Source organism: Symphodus melops (assembly GCF_947650265.1).
Source record: "Symphodus melops genome assembly, chromosome: 11".
In the NCBI taxonomy this organism is placed as follows: domain Eukaryota; kingdom Metazoa; phylum Chordata; class Actinopteri; order Labriformes; family Labridae; genus Symphodus; species Symphodus melops.
Window position 1 is genome coordinate 4,234,480 of NC_136701.1, and position 20,240 is coordinate 4,254,719.

At 43.5% G+C, this 20,240-nt stretch overlaps 2 protein-coding genes across 2 annotated transcripts; both read left to right on the forward strand.

The window, feature by feature from the left end:
* Positions 1-203: 203 nt before the first annotated feature.
* Positions 204-3,203, forward strand: pigw (phosphatidylinositol glycan anchor biosynthesis, class W). The gene is made up of 2 exons (XM_079355906.1): positions 204-452; positions 1,601-3,203. The coding sequence occupies exon 2, from the start codon at positions 1,604-1,606 to the stop codon at positions 3,074-3,076; it is 1,473 nt and encodes a 490-aa protein (XP_079212032.1). The 5' UTR covers positions 204-452; positions 1,601-1,603; the 3' UTR covers positions 3,077-3,203.
* A 2,841-nt stretch (positions 3,204-6,044) lies between these two features.
* On the forward strand, positions 6,045-16,396 carry ggnbp2 (gametogenetin binding protein 2). The gene is made up of 14 exons (XM_079355000.1): positions 6,045-6,064; positions 8,258-8,393; positions 9,683-9,763; positions 9,866-10,119; positions 10,970-11,068; positions 11,843-11,956; positions 12,057-12,266; positions 12,353-12,527; positions 12,622-12,807; positions 12,911-13,034; positions 13,215-13,337; positions 14,040-14,188; positions 14,275-14,481; positions 15,666-16,396. Exons 2-14 carry the CDS (start codon positions 8,301-8,303, stop codon positions 15,867-15,869), a joined length of 2,019 nt encoding a protein of 672 aa, XP_079211126.1. The 5' UTR covers positions 6,045-6,064; positions 8,258-8,300; the 3' UTR covers positions 15,870-16,396.
* The last annotated feature ends 3,844 nt before the right edge of the window (positions 16,397-20,240 follow it).

Below are 20,240 nucleotides of genomic sequence, written 5' to 3' on the forward strand. Positions count from 1 at the left end.
AAAGTAAGGCATAGGCAAGGCCCTTCTGGAAAATGGAATGCTGCGTTGCCGTTGAGCTGGGAAGTTGGAAATTCAGAGTTCCTAGTCGGAAGTGTCGACTGGAACACCCCCTGAAGTCATATATTTTTGTGTTTTCTAGTGATGTTGGATGTTAAATTCCTTATTTTGTCTTTTAAATATGCTAACTAAAGTATTTTGTGAAGTTGTCAGTGAGACAGTCCATTCAAATAGCCAAATACAGAACGAATACAAATTAGCTAGGAACTCTGCGAAATCCGAGTTTCTCTGAAAGCATCAGGTTGCTGAATGCGGAAGTACGCATTGCCGCTCGTATGTTGTGAGCATGATCCTGGCTGTCAGCTCTTACAGCGAACATGAATAGGTATGCTGCAGAACAGGTAATTTTGTGAATCTGTCTTCTCACCGCCGCACACAAAACCCTTCAGTAAGACGTAAGTACTGGTATCTAAACACACACTCGCTGTAGTCACGTTATTGACGTATTTATATAAATTAAAGCATCCTGATTAACTCTATTTGCGGTTTGTTAGTGAAATAATATCCGGGGAAGTGGATCCTAGAGAGACCAGGACGGGTTTAAGGATTAGACGTTTAGAGAACCTGAACATGTGAAATGAACATGTCGTACAGTTATTATTAATGTTATTATTATTAAATCCTTATGTGTATGTTATGCAGCAGCTAGAGTTTTTAACACAGGCTAAAAGAAGAGATCACATCACCCCAATTCTTGCCTCCTTACAATCCGTCAAGTTGAGAATTCATTCTAAAATACTGCTGATTGTGTTGAAGGTGTTAAATGGACTTGACCCTCAGTCACCTTTCAAAATGTCTGCCCCCATATTAGCCTAATATACACAGCAGGTTTCAGTTTAGTAGCTTTAAGTTTTTAGAAATACCCTTTGGAGATCTGTGTCCCCGCCAGAGGACAAACATGAACTTAGAAAAAAAACCCCTCCTAAGGGTCTGGGGACTGTTGCTGCAGAACCCGGCCAAAGAAAAGGAATAGCCTCTCCCTCCCTCCAACATACCCTCCAATCAACAAACAGTGGTCTCAAACCCCTGGCTGCAGACAATAAACCCTATAACATAATTATTACACAAACTCTCACACCACAATTGGAATACACACGTCAACATATTCAGCACATAACACACTAATCAATCTTCCCCTCTCCCTCTCAAGTCCACCTTATAAATTACCATCTCCCCCTTTCCTACCCTCTGTCTATCTTTCACTTCTTGTTGCGCCTTTTTATATATTTTGTGTAGTTTCGCAATGTCTTTGCTAGTTTCAGTCACTTGATGTGTCTGTTTAAAACTCATTTTGCTCCACCTTGATTCATTCATTTTATTGTACTTTATAACTACTGCCCTACATCTTTTCTGTTCTGTATCGTCTGATCTCTTCTGCTTGTTTCTGTACAGTATATGTCACCAATTTTTCACGCAGTTGCATCAAATAAAAAAACGAAAAAGGTCCCTTTAAATTTATTATGGGTAGTGACCGTGATGGTGTTCTCTTTGACTGCAGCCATGTTTGCTTCCTGTTGTAATACATGCATTTTGTTGTTTGCAGGCCATGTCACAGAAGGACGTGAAGGAGGCGTTTGTCAGTAATCTCAATGGGACCAGTCTCCAGGAAGTGACGTTGGGTTCCCTCCTCTCTCCAGTGTGCTTAATCAACAGAGGACTCATACTGATCCTTTACTATCAAGCCAAAGGGACTCTTCCACTGCCACTTCCCCTGTTGTCCCACCTGGTTCTAGACTTCTCTGTGCTCATCCTTCCTCTCGTTCTGTCCTGCACCATCCTTAGCAGTGTTCTCCAACACGTCATCCTGAGCTTGCTCTTTGTTACAGTTTGTGTGTACTGCTACGTCCATCTTAAAAACCAGCACCTGCAGAATACTGTCAGCAGTTTTCTTCAGAGTCACGTCCAATCCAAGCAGATTCCTTTCGTCACCATATTCAGAGTGCTGGTAAATGTCAAAACAGCCATCAGCATTCTTGCTGTAGACTTCAGTGTTTTTCCGAGACGCTATGCTAAGACAGAAACCTACGGGACAGGTGTAATGGACTTTGGTGTGGGAGCGTATGTTTTTGCCAACGCTCTCGTTTGTCTGGAGGCACGAGGAAAGAGCTTCTCAGGATCCAGGATGAATCACATCAAAAAGCAGCTCCTCTCTGTGTGGCCCCTGCTCGCTCTCGGTATAGGAAGGCTGGTTAGCGTCAAAATGACCGGCTACCACGAGCATGTGACAGAATACGGAGTCCACTGGAATTTCTTCTTCACACTCGCCATCGTCAGAGTTGTTGCTTCTTGTCTCTTGGCTGTTTTACCAGCCAGTCGGTCGTGGGTGTATGCAACTTTGATCAGTGGACTTTATCAGTTTGTTTTGGAGAAATCCGAGCTGAAGGCGTTCATTCTCCACAACAACGACAGAGAAAAAGACTTTCTGCATGCTAACAAGGAGGGCATTTTCTCTGTCGTGGGCTATGTAGCGGTTTACTTGGCAGGAGTTCAGGTTGGACTCTACATCATGCAGCCGAGGTCCCTGGTTCGACAGTGGCTCAAAGCACTCCTTAACCTCTCATTTGCGTCTGTTGCTCTGTTCGCTGCTCTGTGGGCCTGTCAAACACTCACAGAGCCAGTGTCTCGCTGTTTAGCTAATTTATCTTTCTGCATCTGGAGCGTTGCCCAGTCGTTGTTGTTTCTGTGCTGCATCGGTTTCGCTGATATGGGGTTACTGTTTTCCAAAAAGGCGTCAGGCTGTCATCTGGTCCCCTCGTCGTGGAGTTTGTGTAAAAAACAATCAGACTCTGACCAAAAAACGGACAACATGGACGGACTGTGCCTCGTTCAAGCTGTCAGCAGGAACCAGCTGTTGTTTTTCTTGCTTGCTAATGTTATGACAGGATTGACCAACTCTGTAGTGGACACCCTGAGCTGCAGCAGTTTGTTGTCAGTGTCCGTTTTAGTGTTGTACATGTTCATGAATTGCTTTGTGATATATCTCTTACACGTCTGTGGAATCACCATTAAATTCTGGTGAGGTTGAGTTTGTAAAACTACGAGATGAATCTGTATCATGGGACTTGAATGAAATGTTAAAATACTCAAAATGTTTAATATTATTTTTATCAGCAGCGATGTGAATAAAGAAAATAGTTTTTTAATAACATGGAAATATGATTTGTTGAAACTACTTTGGCGCTTGTCCTGTATGGGGGGGGGGGGGGGCGTCAACAGAATAAATCACCCCCCCCGGAGTCCAGACCCCGGTTGTGGTGGATCTGCAGACTTCTTGAGACTGGATGGGTGAAGACTTGATGGATGACGATTCTGCAAGGACAGGTGGTGTTAGGGAGGTGGAGAAACATTGGGATACTGGAGCTAAAGGCACAGAACGAATCAGATTTAAAAGGGGAGCAGAACGATGATAGGCTCACAAGTAGGGAGGAAGGCCATGTGTACCGCTGACTTGACAGCTGATTACCCAATGACAGCGTAACAGAGAATGACAGAGAGGGATGAATGAGAGAGACCCAAGTGTGAAGACATCTATAAAGTCCGACTGACTTAATTTAGAGCTTCATTTAAAAAAACAAAACAATTGTTTATATGTGTCTGTGTGGTGAGGTGAAAGTCTAGCAATTAAACGTACAAAATATTAAACTGCATTATTGTTACCACTTTACTGTCTGACTACATCCATTTGGTAGAACTTTAAATGTTGCTTAGCGGTTATGTCGTGCATCCCATGTATAGTGACTGTGGGTTTGAATCCGACCTCGGCCCCTTGGCTGCAAGTCATCCCCCCACTCTCTCCTCCTCTTCCCAGCCCTGTAGAGAGCCATAATGTATGTTTTTACCAATAGCTGATATTTTGCTCCTTATATGGATATGATATTGTTTCCGGCCAGTGGGCGTAGTTAACTTTATTGGTACATGTACATTTGGGGTGCCGGGATGTCAGTGAGTTTGAAATATTTTTTGTTGACTGTCATCTTCATTATTATCGTAATCATCATCATCTTTTGGACCTTTTGTTTAAAAATAGATTTTTCCTTTTTGTGTTTAATAAATCTAAGAACATGCATGGACTTTTGGAATTTTTACATGAACAAGTCACAGATACAAACCCACTTAGTTTCTGTGCGGCACTTTACAATCTTAAACCGCCCCAAAAATAATGTTAAAAACTGTCTTTTTTGTGGTGCTTTGACATCTCGTAGCGTACAATTGTATTGCATTTAACTTAAGTTAACAAGTTTAACTTTTATCTAAACGTTTATTTTGGCAAACTACAAAAAAATTGACCCATTGGCAAAAGGAAGGTCTGTCTGGATTTCCAAAGAAGCAAAGTAGGGTTATCTGAGGATCATGGAGAGTGAAACAGGTCATATATGTAGTATAATTAAAACGAGTTCATTTAAGTGTGCTGTGAGTTTGATGAAATTACAATTTGTTATAGTACAGTTATTGCTTCTTTTTTTTAACATAATTTAATGTTAAATAAGTAAAATTACATGAAAGCACATTTAATCAAACTAAGTGTTGTGTAATAATCCTCAAAAATATGTAAAAGTATTATCATGGCAGTATTACTTGCTGTGATTGCAAGGGGTATCTGTTTTATCTTTCGAACTTAAGTATTCCAGTGTTACTGCCATACAATTGGATCACCCTGATTAAATAAATAAAAATAAAAACATGGATTACTTTGTTGGTAAAACCCTCTTCATGTTGATCATTCATTACTGTGGGATTAAAGTGGATTAGTTACAAATCTCCTGCCCGCACTGCGCCCCCTAGAGGCGCCACGTAATCACGACGTCAGCTTCTACGTGCGCAGGCGCAGAGGGCAAAGGTGAAAGCAGTGACGGGAATTCCGGCTCTTATTACAGAACCGGTATTTTTGGCTCGGCTCTCCAAAAAGAGCCGGCTAACACGTGGCTCTTCAGATTTTTTGGTGAGTTCTGAGCCTATTTTTGCTGTCTTTGAATACTTTTGATTTTGTCTTCATGTACTACATTACAAAATGTTTAACATGCCCATGTTTGCTATAATGCTTTTCAGCACAACATTTCCTATATGATCTATTATTTTTTTTAACTTTGACATGCTGTATCAACACATTTTGCCAAAAAACATAAAATCCGATCTAGAAAATGATATTGAATTTTGCAATAAACAACACAAACATGCTTACTGAAGCATTTGAAATCTTGAAAATGTAAATACAGGTCGCAAAGGTAAACATACAAAAGTAAAATTGAGAAAAAAATTAACAATATAAAATTGTTTACAAAAAAGAGCAGGTGTGGCTATAGGTGTTCCACCCCCTTTTTTAGTAATGAAACTCGGAAATAGTTTATGTACAAAATTTGACAGAGCCACAACAAAGTTTTGACTTCCCAGAGTTCCATATAGTACAAATGTAAAATACAAAAAAAATCACTAATATATCACTAACCTACTTTCTTCATGTCCCTCTCACTATACCGCCAAACTCTCAAGAAAATTTCCCACGGTTGACTTCAGATCATACGCATCTATGCTGTGAAGGACAGCCAGCAAATTCTGGCATTTGTTTTTCATTGTTTTCTGATGTAATGTAAAATAATGAAGACAGAGTAACACACACAGGGGTGCTGCCAGAAATTCTGGGCCCTGTGGAAACAAAAATTTCTGGGCCCCCTACATTTTTTACAGATAAAATGTAACCCAATAAAACAACAAAATACACATTGAGTGCATGAGGGGCCCCAGCAAATTTAATGTATGTATATAAAAATGAAAGGCTCTTCTGGGCCGTTCATCAGCCGGGGTCCCTTAGAATCGTCCTAACCTTCCACCCCTTTACTACCTACGCCCTTGCACGCACACACACAGAGCGTCTGTGACTATGGGGGGGGGGGGGGGGGGGGGGGGGGTATGGGGGGTGGATCCATTCTAAATACATGCACACTAGTCATACCAACTGTACACTGCTCCTGCAAAGACATCTGCGAGCTTACCCCCCATACTGTGCCATCCGGTAAGGATTCGTGGCTCACTGTATGTTTTTTTTTTTTTTTTAACTTTAAACGATCATATCTCCTTTTTGACTTGGTCTATCGACATCAGACGAAAACAAGGAAAAACTTTGAAGCCTGCACTTTCGAGTGATTGTGCCTGCTCTACGTGCGCTCTGTGCAGTTACATAATGAGGTGGTCACGTCAGTTTCCAGCCTAGGCTACATTTACATCTCTATCTGTTGGCTTGTTCATTATGTTTCTTATTCTCTTAGTTTATTACAGTTCTCTCCTTTCCTCCTCTTTGCATGATCATCCTCTGCCTTTCTTGCTGCAATAAATGATAACCTGATTGATGCGGCCTCTTACCACTACCCTGCGTCTTTGCTCTGATTCATTTAATTGTTGTTCTAAAAATAGACCTGTAGTCACGTTGCGACGGTGTTTACTTTAATGAAACGAAATTTAAGGAAAACTAGGAGGAGGACATGACAGAGGCTGCAACTTCTGTCTCTGTCTCTCTCACCTGTTTGTTTGCTGTGTACAACCCCTTCCCTCCCCCTGCTCAGTGTGGACACAGACGCAACTGCACATATTGACGAATGATATTCGGCTTTAACAGAGAAAAAAAGACAAGAAAAAACATTAAACGGCTCCCAATGACGAACCGGCTCCTGTCGTTCACTTCAAAGAGCCGACTCTTAGAGCCGTTTAGTTCGCGACCGACACATCACTAGAAAGCAGTGGTGAAGATTCCGCCGCCGTAGCAGCTTCACTCACCGTCGCACCTGTTTATCTTTTAAAAGGTAAGACATTCAGAAGCGGGTGAGTAAACCAGGTAACAAGTCACGCGCGCATACATGACACCCTGTCAACATTTCAGATCATTTTCAGCGTCACGAGACAGAGGCTGCAGAAGCGACGGTTGAACTTTACGTTAGCTTCTAGCGTTAGCTTGGAAGGGCAGGGATGCTAAAGAGTCAGTTAGCAAAGTTTGCTGACATCGACAGAGTTTAAAAAACATCGTCAACACTTCTACATACGAATCTTTTGTCGATGTATCGTTCTCAAATGATTAAAACAATCCACAATAAAGAAAGTCAGCAGTATAAAGGGATATAAAGAGAGGTATACAATGGCCGGCTTCCTCCTTCTAATCAGCTAGCATGTTAGCGCAAACTAGATAGCCGCTGGTTGTTTTTGTTTTTACTACCAATCAGATAAATAATAGTCTTCACGGCATGCGGCATGTTAATCTGCTCACATAGACGCTGCGTTGACTACCAGAAACGATACACCCTTTCCCCTCCTACTCACACTCACATACAAGTTCCTGTTTACCAATTACCTGTTATGCTAACTGAAGTTAGCCGGTTAAATCTGGGTCACTCAGTTGTTAACGATAAATCATAAGTTTTCAAGGCCAGGAACGATTTTACATTTTCCTGCTAAAGCGATAATAGTTTGTTTATTGTCGTCTCATTATGACTTGCAGCAGATTATCAGGGATGTAGCGATTCATTAAACTCATGATACGATTCTCTCCCGATTTATTCGAGAAAATAAGACTGAAGATAAATGATGAGTGAAACCGATTCCTTTAGAAGCTGCTAACCTGCTTGTCAGTGTGTTTGGTCTTTTAAGGTTTGTGTCTCTCAATCAGGGGAGGTGATTGAAGCTTCTCATTGTGTTGTCGATTTAAGTGCTGCATCTTGTTGGTTGTGTTATTTGTGTATTTCTCTGTGTTCTTGTAATATTTGTACACAGTTGTCTCGTCTGTTATCTTCTCACCTCTTATATTTTCTGTCTTGGGAAGACAAAATGCTTCCAGATGGTGGTGCGTCCTCAGTTTCTAAATCTTGCTCTGCAGCTGTCGACTCATGCTTTTCAGAGTACAGATGTGATTCTTGGGGCGCTCCTGATATATGGAGGCTATAGTCCTTACTGCAGGCGACCCACATTGGAATCCAACATATGACTCCTTTCCCGCATGTCAATCCTCACTCTCTGTCCCTGATTTCCAACTCTATCCACTGTCCCGTCTCTCCAATAAAGGCAAAAAAGCCCCAAAAATAAATCTTTAGAGTACCAATGTGAACCTCGACACCTTCGATGGTGTCAGTCTCTTCGAGGACTGGATATTTCCCACAACCCCCACGATACGATACTTATCGTGGGACATACTTTGATTGTGTCCCTCCTGTGTCATCTGCAGACGAGCTGCATCAACAAACCCGACCTGGAGGAAAAGAACAAACATGGCTCGTCTAGTAGCGGTTTGCAGGGAAGGGGAGGAGGACTACCCGTTCCTCGCCAGACAGATCCCTCTTTACATCGATGATACCCTCACAGTGAGTAACCTTTTCCCGGCTGCGCCCACAGGTTGAACATTTACGAAGTCGCTAACTCATTCATAAGCCTCTTTGTGTTTGCTCTTGTTTCTCTTTTTGAGCCCTGAAACAATGGATTAGTTCTAAAACCGTCTATCTTTACCAAACTAAAATAGAAGGTTTGTTAACACTTTAAATTTAGGTCACCATATTCACCATGACCTGGCTGCTTATTAGTCAGTATTAAGTGCTTATTAGTACCTTATTCTACAGGACCAAAGTCTACAGAGTATAAGTCCCTCACTAAGAGTCTGGCCTCAACACCCTCTTGATTACTGCAGGTGCTGGTGGATTGTATGTTAGGACATGTTTGAACATGAACTATGATTTTAAATGTGCTTTTGCTCACTTCTACTTTGTAATAGCCAAACTCAGCAGGCCCGGGCCGGTCTTAGTTAAACGTTATTTAGGTTGCATGGGGAGAACGTGCAAACTCAACACAGAGAGGCTCCTGTGAGATAGGGATTCAAACCAGGAACCTGCAGCACCATGCAGCCCTTTATAACAACGTTAGAAATGGAAAAGGACACCAGTCTGATTTGATCATCAAGATTTCGTCTCATTTAAATGACGCTTATTGAAAAACAAAGTTACAGCTGGTACTACATCCTGTTTTCAGAATATTAAAAGGTCAATTTGGTGCATCGTCTTAGTTTTTAAAATCTTTTTTTTCCTGTTAACCTACAAAACAGTGTCATTTTAATAAATTGTGATAATATGTGTAGAAAAAGTGACGCCTTATTCATGTAAAGCAGGGGTGTCCAAAGTGCGGCCCGGGGGCCATTTGTGGCCCTTGAGTGGATTTTTTGTGGCCCTTGACTTCAAATCGAAGAATCAGAAGATTTTGGCCCCAGGCCTCATCAGATGGCATATTTTGTTCTTTTTTTCTTTTTCATGTTAGCGAGGGAGACCTATAAAAGCCTGACTATTCTTTCCAAAAAATTAGAACACAACAGTTTCCCACTGCAATTAGTTATTGTGTATTTAAATTATTTTTTGAAGAGGTCAAAATACAAAAAGTTCCTTCCAATATTTAAAAAAAACAACAAAAAAAAACCCTGTGGCCCGTGAGCGATTCTAACGTGACAATTTTGGCCCGCAAGAAAAAAAGTTTGGACACCACTGATGTAAAGCATGCCAAACGTTCTCTGAGGCGAGATTGTGTCTTTAAAAACAATCTAATGCAGATGCCACTCCCTTGATATTCCCAGGATGTGCGTTTGAAATGTTTCACGATCTTTTGTCGTCAGATGGTGATGGAGTTTCCGGACGGCGTCATGAATGTAGACAGCAACGAGTTAAACGTGGCTCATTGGAAACAGTTTTCTGAGGTGAGCAGATTCATGCACGTCACTGTTTAAATGTACGTGAGGTGTGCCTTCATTTGATTGGTCAACAAAGTCCCAACAGAGAAATCTTCCCTTTGCTTTTAGCATTACGCCAAGCTGAAGCAGCAGGACTTGAATCTGGCCCTGATGGTGACGCCCAGGGAGGTGTACGCCGCTTTGTCTCAGCCGGTGCCGTGCGTGGGCTGCAGACAGAGCGTGGAGCGCCTCTTCTCACACTTGGTCGAAACGGGGAACCCGGCCCTGGAGCCCCTCACTGTGAAACCCAGAGGCATGTTGTCTGTCACCAAAGCCTGTCTGTCAGACGCCAAGAAGCTGTACACCCTCTTCTACGTCCACGGGTGAGTGAGTCACAACCACAGCCACGTAGCTGAGCACTGCCACCACGTCTTTGTGCAGCCATATTGATTCTGCGACGGCGTAATGTTTGTGTCCCAGTCCGTTGAATTCATGTTGTGTTTGGGCTCTGTCAGACATGTCCATACACGGCGCTGTGCTGCCCAGCAGGCTCAGCTGATCTCGTCTCTCCTCTGTAACATCTCTGTTGTTAAGCTTCTGAAGACGGGGGGGGGCACTACTCCTCCGTGACTTTCACATTGAAGGTGCGAGGCAACAGGGGCGTAAACATCGTGCCCTGAAACGACAGTCTGAACAGGAGAAATTCGCTTTGTTTACTTTTCACTGCCTACTTATTTGTACGTCGTCGTAAGAGAACCTGAAAAACGGTCTTCCGTCAGTTTGAAACGCAGTGAACAAAAACGTCCATTATGTGACGTGAAGGAGGGCTGAGCAATACTGCAGTGACATTCTGTCGACCGACATGGAGTTCAAGAAATCGACTGGTATTAAAGAATCTGTTTTAGCTTTTTGCCACGTCTTTCCTGTGAAAACATGTACCACATGTACAGAGGCTGTAGTGGTCGTTACAGCGACGGCAGGTTTGAATCTGACCCAGGTCCTTTACTGCAGCTCTCTCTCTCTCTCTCTCTTTCTCTCTCTCTCTCTCTCTCTCTCTCTCTCTCTCTCCCCCTTTTGACATTTCCTGTCTCTCCTCAGCCGTCCTGTCTGCGCTCTGACTTATATTATGTACTGACACACAGCGGCGTCTACCGTCACATACAGGAAAAGGACAGATTGTTCTGTCGTACAGAGTGTTGTAAGAAAAGCTTCTTTTTTTTTTTCTGTTTTCAGGTCAAAGTTGAACGACATGATTGATGCCATTCCAAAAAGTAAGAAGAACAAACGCTGCCAGCTTCACTCCTTAGACACGCACAAGCCCAAACCTCTGGGGTGAGTCATTCCACCTTTTTGATCAGTTTACTTTATCAAACTGATGCATGATGTGTCAGTCGTTTGTATTCTCCTCTGAACAGAATGATGGATGGTAGCGTGAGACGTGGGATTGTGGACAAGTCTTGATTATGGTCTTTATACTGATCATACCTGTAAGAAGTTTACTGTTGAAACTGTGACGCAGCATGTCATGGAGGTACTGTCATCCCGTTTGTCTGCTGAGAATACAAACACTGCATGTGCGTCTCTTGAAGACAGCCGCCGTATGACCAGCGCTGCTTCATTGGCTTTTTACTGCATGTTTTTTGTTTGAGGTTTTTTTTTTTCTTTCCATCCTCTTTTGTCTGGGCGATGAGCTTAATAATGACGGCCCCGCCATCAAGCCTCCGATCAGACACGGAGAAGTCGACAAAAACAGCCCGCTGTCACGGCTCTGAACAAAAATAAGACTATTATACGTTTTGTCAAAAGAGCGTCAATGACGTCAACAGCGACCTCCAGACACATTCAACGACTCTTACAGGAAGTGCTCGGAGCATTCGCACAAAACATGGTGGAGCAGTCAGAAAAAAGATGTGACATGCCTTTTCTCCGTCTGCTGCTGTAAACGCTCTCCCCTCATTGGGAATATTAAAAAAAAAAAACGAAGCCTCGGGTCCTTAGATCGGTTAGCTTTTTTCTTGACTGTTTGTGACTCAAAGAAGAAAACTTCAAGTTGACGTGAAGTTATTGAAGGTTTAATAATCAAAGTGTGTGTGTGTTTGTCTGCAGGGGGAGCTGGATGGATGTTTGGGAGCTCATGTCTCAGGAGTGTCGGGATGAGGTGGTCCTCATAGACAGCTCTTGTCTTTTAGAGACTCTGGAGACATACCTGCGTAAACACAGGTAACCATCGCAGCCCCGTACGAAAACACCTGATTCCCTCTCGACGTAACGTCTCGTGGGAGGTTTAAAAACAATCTGCACATCTACTGTATGTCCACAGATTCTGCACCGACTGCAAGAACAAAGTTCTGCGGGCGTACAACATCCTGGTGGGAGAGGTGGACTGCAGCAAAGAGAAGGGCTACTGCGCTGCCTTGTACGAGGGGCTGTGCTGCTGCCCCCATGAGCGCCACATCCACGTGTGCTGTGAGACAGACTTCATCGCTCACCTCCTCGGCCGGGCAGAGCCCGAGTTTGCAGGAGGCTACGAGTACGTAGAGCTTCAGACAGTTACTAACTTTGAGTCCGTGTTACACAGTGTCAGTATGTTGAGGATGCCGTTTGTATTTTTCTAAGACGCAGAGAGAGACACGCCAAGACCATTGACATCGCACAGGAAGAAGTCCTGACCTGTTTGGGTATTAATCTGTACGAACGGCTGCACAGGATCTGGCAGAAGCTACGAGCAGAGGAGCAGACCTGGCAGATATTGTTCCATTTGGGGGTCGACGCACTACGCAAAAGTTTCGAAGTAACGTAACTTCATATTTCAAACGTACCTGTGATATAATGTGCAGGGTGGATAGTCACTTTTTTTTTTTTTTTTTTTTTACCATTTCTCTTAGATGGCTGTGGAGAAGATGCAGGGCATCAGTCGCCTGGAGCAGTTTGTCGAGGAGCTGTCCGAGGAGGAGCGAGCGAAAGAGCTGAAGCAGGAGAAAAAAAGACAAAAGCGTAAAAATCGACGGAAAAACAAGTGTGGCTTCGACATGTCGGAACAGGAAGGGGACGACAAGGAAAAAATAGACGAGGTAATCATCCACTGTGACGGAGAGTCTGACCTTGTTTGTGATTCGGCGGACCGTGTGATATATATGCGCTGAGTTTCGTTGAACTCTCCCCCTTGTGTTTCAGGGTTCTCTTGAGTCTGCGGAGGATTCTTGCAAAGTCTGTGGCATCCAGGCGGAGGAGGCGGGATGTGATGAGACCGCCACGAACGAGAGCTCTTCTTGTATCTGCCCAGAGAGCACCAAACAGAGTAAACACTTCGTCCAGCACTAATCATGTCACACACTTCACATCTTTCATGAACAGTTTTCAAAAAGAAGCCCAGGAGATCAGTCGCAGGCCAAACACAGACGTCACCACAACAGATGAACCCTGTGAGCATAAACGACCAGCCTTTAACATGGTGTGTTTATTGGTTTTGTTTCGGCAGATTTGTCTCCTCCGAGCAACAGCAGTGACTATGGATACTCGAGTATGGAGGTCAGCGAGGCCAGCTCACGGGAAGGTTCTGATGTCGCTTGCTCCGAGGGAATATGCAACCACGACGAAGCAGGTCTGCTCTGAGCCGCTCTGAGGCTGTGCGTTCACATGGCAGACAGAGTGTTTTATTTGCTCCTCCGTGACTCAGATTTAGCTTTTTTGATGTCGGCGTGAACAGCACGAGTCACTTTCATACGGGTCCAAATCAGATACAGGTCGAATCTTAAGCAGTGTGAGCTCAGTCTGAACAGCGATGGTCAGAATCCTTGGGACTCTTGATGTTTTTTTTTTTTTAATTAATGACAGTTATCTCAGAAATGTGAGTTAGGAGGGGGTTGTGGTTCCTCAGTTGCGCTCAAATCCAGGGTCCAGGATTTCCAGCAATAACCTGATGTTCTCTTGAGTCGGCACGAAGCTGGCTGATTGCATTTCAGCTGCATCAGGTTACGTCAGCTGATCACGTCAGATCACAGCGAGGTTTGTGTCTGAACTGCGAAGATCGAAGCTGCTTGTGCAAAGTCGACAAACTAAGAACGATGTCATCAACATTACCTAAAGACATGAGCATGTCCTCGTGTCAAACCCACACCAAATAAAACTGTTCATCTAATCAGTGTAGGAATGTTTGATACTTTCACAGGTTTAATGAAGCTGCTGTTCCCTATTAACTCTTTAAGTTTGAAGAACAGGGCAGATTTTATTTTCTCATATGAATGCACGTCGTTTCCACATCTTTTTGTCTAAATGTGTTTTTTGGTTTTTTTTCCCTCTGCAGAAGAAGAGACCAACACACCTCACTGTGTTGATGACAAGGAGGAGGATGCAATAGACAGCTATGTGGACTGCTGGACGCGCTCTAAAGAAAACAGTCAGTGCAAGAGTAAAAAGAAGAAACGGAAGGGCAAGGCTTTATGCAACAGTCAGGTGAGCGCCGCACCGCTAGAGAAGTCCTGCTGCGTGCTTCATGCGTAACAAGTGTTTTGAAATGCTTCTGTCTGTCATTCCCGCAGAGAAAGAAGGCTGAAGGTTGCACGTCAGACGGGAACACCACACGCCACAGTCTACCTTCGCTTTCTTGCCGAACCAAAGAAATCTACTCCTCGTGTGGCGACGCACTTGCCAACATCGCACTACGGCTACCGTGGACAGCTCATCAGAAGAACCTCAGCCTTGACAGGAGTCCTACCGAGACCAACTTCAGTCTGGTGGAACTGCTGGTTAGTGAACCGGTTTGACTTGTTCTGGTTAGACGTGCACGGCTGGTTCTGTTGACGCAGAACTTAGGGAGTTTCTGTCCCTGCATTCATGTCGTGTCGGACACATCAGGAAAATGACTTCCCCAGTTGTGCACGTCAGGGGCTCTTAGCCTTCAATGTTGATTGGCTGTAACTCGTGTGATATCTAGCCTGTCAGAAAGTGTCGTGGGTGGGAAATTATAGCCCCGTTTCCACACAGCAGTCCGGCACGTATCGGTACAGTTTAGTTCGATTAAGCCCGATCTTGTTAGGGTTTCCACAGTCACCCGTGCCCTATTTAGGTAGGCGGCGTGTAAGCCGGATGACGATAGCCGCTATGTAAATAGCGTCATATGATAGCAGCTAACCGCTACAGCTAACTGCTAACTAATAAATTCAACAAAGGAGAAAAACGCTACACAAACAAAACCAACGCTGAAAGACATCCAGCAGTTCATCCACTTTATCACTGACATGTGACTCTTTATTACAAGAACTCAATCCAGCTTTGTTTCAGAGAAGGCTGTGTGCTGTGAGGAGAAATACACACGTAAACAATCAGCTGTGTATTACAGTCAATGGTTAAAACACGGCGGAGTTTTTTTTGCCGGCGTAACATGGGAACCATGTCAACCAATCAACGAACTGCAGTGTTTAGCTCCACCTTTTCAGGTCGGCTCGACATTCTTGGCACCCCAACAGAAGGGTCCCAAAAAGTGGGACGGTACGGGTCGGTTATTTGGGAATCTTTCCCGGGTCTATGGAAACACTGCAAAATGCACGCCGCACCGAGCCGGACCGCTCGGTGGAAACGGGGCTTATGTGAAGCAGAGTGGGAATTGAAAACAGACCTACCTGCAGTGGAGCCAAAGTAGCATGTTATAGTACATGAATGATTTCATGGATCTGTAAAATGAAACAGATTCTAGTTGTGTAATTGGGGCCGAGGTGCATTAGTGCACATTGCATGGGTCACCTGCACATCAGTGAAGGCTCCTTATTTGCTGTAAGGGCGGCTGTGGCTCAGCGGTAGAGTCCGTCGTCTTTCACCATGAAGCTAAATCAGCTTTTATACATTCTTTGATTTCACTGAGCAGTTGTAAAAGGAAACAACAGTTAGATCTTCATCCTTTACGTAACCTGTTCTTTTGTTCTTGTTACGACAGGACGACTGCGAAGTGGCTTCTGATGAGGAGAACTGCCTGACGCAGGATGAAATTCAGGCCTTTCTAGAAAGCAACCAGTCCTTCTACAACAACCGCCACCAGTACCGACAGCTCCTAAAAGAGAAATTCACCGACTACTGTCGCTCCAATGAGCAGAGTAAACCCGTGTGTGGAAAGTGGTTTGCCACCACCAGTTTCAACTAACTGCACAAACAACCACCAGCACCACCCGGGGAACAACACTCGTGACCACTGCTGCAGCGTCTTCACTGAAATAACTGTGAAGTCCGTTTGGTGTCTGATTCAGTGATTTCTCCGTTTTTAAAGTGACGTGATTTTGAGTATCTGTTGCCCTCGAACACAAACACACTTTCTCGTCTCATCTCTCGGCCACGTCCTCGCCTGCGATTGTTCTCCGTGACCAAACCTAGCTTTGTGTCGTTGGTCTTCTGTAGGGTCATTGGGTCGGAGCACAGTGGAATCAGTAATCGAAGCTGTGATGTTAGGGATACATTTTAAGGGTCTTATTTTTATGTTTTCTTGTTTTCTATTTGGTTTCTCTTTGGTGACACGTCAATGTAGTGGTAAAGGTTGTACCGTTATGTGTACAGAAATTCTAAATAGAGATTTGAAAAAGAATCAAAAATCCATTTGTAACAAGGATTTGAATGATGTGATGTCAAGAATGCAATGTGCAAAAATTTACTAAATAAATAATATTTATTAATATGTATGAGTGTTGTTTTTGACCCTGTTTCCTGTTGTTACAGTTAAAGTGTCAGTGTAGTTTTAGGCTTTAAACTACCCAGGGGCTTCCTCCGTCTTCCTCCTTTTTTTAACTCTGGTGACCCCTGACATCCAAAACACAAACAGCTTTTTACTCTGTCGGTTTTTCTGCTCTGGTGCCAGCAAACATTCATCCGGGAGGACATTTCTGCACGGACAGAGACTCAGCAGCTTTTTTGTTTTGGCATCGGCTACTTGAATTCCATACAACCCCACGCTGGGTCGGGAACCCAAGTTTGAAAAAGCCTGTTCTAAATGAAGTAATGTGTCTCTTAGTTACGCACCATTGTTCAGGTGAAGCTGAAGATGAGACATGACTCGTCTTTGTTTCAGTAGTCTGCTGCTGATTTTTTTTTTATCCGCCTCATGTTTATCTACAAGTCCTCTCAATGAGTTTAAAATGCTTCGCTGGCAGTGCCTAACGGTCTGGAGTGTTTTCATTTGGCTTCCCTCTCCTCCCCCCCTCATGACCTCTGGCCTCACTTTGGAATCTCTTCTGTAGAGGCTGAAGCAGGAACCTTCTCTTGACATCCTGAAGAGGGCAGTCACAGTCCCCTTTTTCAAACTCAGAGGTCAGTGAAAAGCTCACGGCCCAGACTTGGACATGAAGCTAACGCCAGAACACAAACGTTCATTTAACTCTGCTGCGTAATGAACTTTCATAAAAGTCTGTGTGCGTCTCTGTGCTCTCTAATCCTCCGGTGTTTTCATAAAATTTAGGGAACAATCTCAACAGCGAATCCAAAGAATATTAATCTCACTTTATAGTTAAAGAATCATTGAAGCCAGCATGTCAAAGACCTCTGATGAAATGTGTTCATAAGGTTTTAAAATGAATTGATTGAGGGCGTACTCTTGTCAGCCTGCAACTGGTTTATTTATGGTCTTTGTTAATTTATGTGTTCAGGCGCTCCACAGTTTATCGATGTGTCGTAATTTGCAGAGATGCTTCATCGAATGGGAAAAATATGTCATAAAAATGTAGAGATGGATCTGTTGTCTGATTCTGGAGCTCCCTGAGTAACAAGAACACTGCAGCTGGTTAAAGGTTTTATAATTAGTCTCATGTGTCAGGGATGAAGGGTCCTCTGTTAAAGGTCAAGTCATATTTAAACTGGTTCCTTTTAAAGAGCCCAAAAGAATCAGTTTGAGATATAGACGACTTGAATAACTCCAGAAGGACATATCATCATCACCGCCTGCAGAGTCAACAGAAATCAAGAGAATAAGGAAATAGGATAGGAAATAAACACAAGAGTCTGAATGATACCGGGCCTGTTCTCTCTGCCATCATCTTACGAGGAGTCTGCTGAGTCTAAATAGCGACCTTTGACCTTCCAGTGATGAGCACAATCTCCTGTAACCTCCTGTGTGAGGACATGTCATTAGGAAGAGGATCAGGCCAGACATGAGGAAGGAAGAGAATTTCCTAATCTACATCAAGTTTAATTAAATCCTAAGAACTTCCCTCTGATCACTTTTGACAACATCGGCTTGTTATACGACACTTCATGTTTCCTCATGAAGTGAAGAACTACGGTGGCTGGGATGTGTTACACCCCACCATCAGGCAGCCCTATACGGCTAACAACAATCCACAAATCAACCCATTAAAACACACTCACACCTTAACAAAGTCAAACAAAGAGATCTGTTGCTATTACACAAGCTAATAACAATGATCAACTAAGACTAACGTGACAAAAAACAACAGACAATCCCTGAGTGAGAATCATAGCAGTCCCAACTCCAAATGCCTCTCTCTGCTGAAACCATAAGTCTTTTAAGCACTGAAGCCAGGTGAGCCTCGTTGGGCAATCAGTGGCTAAACCTGTACTGAAGACAACAGAAAGTCGAGAGGGAACAAAACAGCACAGGGAGAACATAAATCTGTAACAGAAGTGCTAACCAAAGTCAAACAAGCTTGAGACAAATGTGCATTTTAGAAAACACATTCACAAACGAGTGAACGAGTCCTGCAGGAAAGGGAGAGTACCAAAAGCTGTATGACATATTTCACACTTAGAAATGTGAATTACTGACCTAATGATGTTTTCACCTTTTTGTTGAACCCACCAGAGACAGTTAACATTAACACAGTTCTGCTTTGCACGTCTTGGGTCTCTGGAGTTTCTGAAGGACACGGAAGAGACTGAAGGACCAAGTGCACCTTCCAGACCCTCAGTGTCGTCCGTGTCCTTTAACTTTTGGTTGATTCCCCTTCGTACAAGATTCTGACATTTGTTAATTAGTTTGGGGACTGACACACGTTTCCTGCTGTTTTTAAAGAGTTTATTTTTACAGTCTACGGTTCCACACTTTGTAAGTTTGGTTTGCACTTCCGAGCCGCCGCGAAGAACTTATCTGAGAGCGCTTATGGAACATCTGTGCAGCAGATAAGCTCAAACCACCCTGCTGGTCCCTCCTCCATCTTTATCAGAGTGTACAGGAAGACGTCTCACACCCTTGACCGGCCCCCACACCCTAACCAGGGAGAGGCCTGACCCTCATACCTCCCCTCATAAAGAACGTATCATGTATTAAACACCCTCCATAAAACGCTGCAGAGAATGCACGTTATAAGTTTATGTCTGTCATGGGGTTTTTTAATGCTTATTCTGCACTACATGATTCGGACCTTGTTTTGTTACTGATCAACCATCTTTGACAGACACTTCTTCAGTTTGCAGCTGAACGTATGGGAGGGTCTGCACGAATCCAAGATGAAGTCAAACTGTCAGGTTTCGAAGACAAATGACGGCAAACTGCGAGCCGCTCCATCCCAGTCTGGGGTTTTAATTTGAGGCTGTGAATCTGACGTGTGTGACACCTGCAATAAAAAACACACCTCAGCTCTCCATTTCCTGGAGTCGAGCTGAGCGTTGGAAAAAGACTTTAATAAGTCAGATGACGTGACATCAGCTGACGTATCGGAGCATTAAATTCAAACACCGCGGAACCAATCGCTCATAAATCCTCGAGCAGGGAGATTCAGAGATGAAAAGCGTTAGATGTTTTACTAACTGTGAGATCAAGATGCACGCTTTTAGACGGATGGAGACGTTCAGTGTGTGCTTATTGCTGCTGTGCTCTTCTTTGTTTAACCCTTTCATACTACTCATAGTCAATGCCTGCACAGTAGGGTGCCAAATGTTGTCCAACAGGTCTATTAAGAATGTGTTCAGTCGACCTTCCCTTCATGAATGAGTGAGGAATCTTTACTAAATGTTTCAGAGAGCAGGACGAGTGTAATCGTCAAGTTTCAAGGAAGAATGTGCGACATGTTACACATCAATATATCATAAACCCAGTCTATCCTGTGTAAATGAGTCTGTGAGTCCTGACTGTCTACAATGAGGGAGAAGCTGGAGTCCCGCTGGCTGTGTTTACAGGTACATACAGGTGTGTATAAAAGCTGTTTTAGTCAAGGACTAGAGAGAAGAAGAACATACTCACTGATAGTAAGAGTTTTTAGATCACGGTCATTCTGTGTCAATTTACGTTCAATGTACAGCTACAAGCTAACTAAAGAGGGCCATCAGCACACATGCTAACACAACAATGCAGGCCACAGGCAGCTGCGGCCTGCAAAGGATCATTTTGAACCATGGCCTGATTTAAATCAACTTAAGAATTTCAGATCGTAAATTTTAGACTTTAAACATTTGGGGGGCCATAATAACATAAAATTGTTCTTTTGAATCTAGCATTGACCTCCTGAAACAGAAAACTAGTCATCAATAACATGACAGGATGATGGTACTTTATGTTAAATGAAAGAAAGTAGCT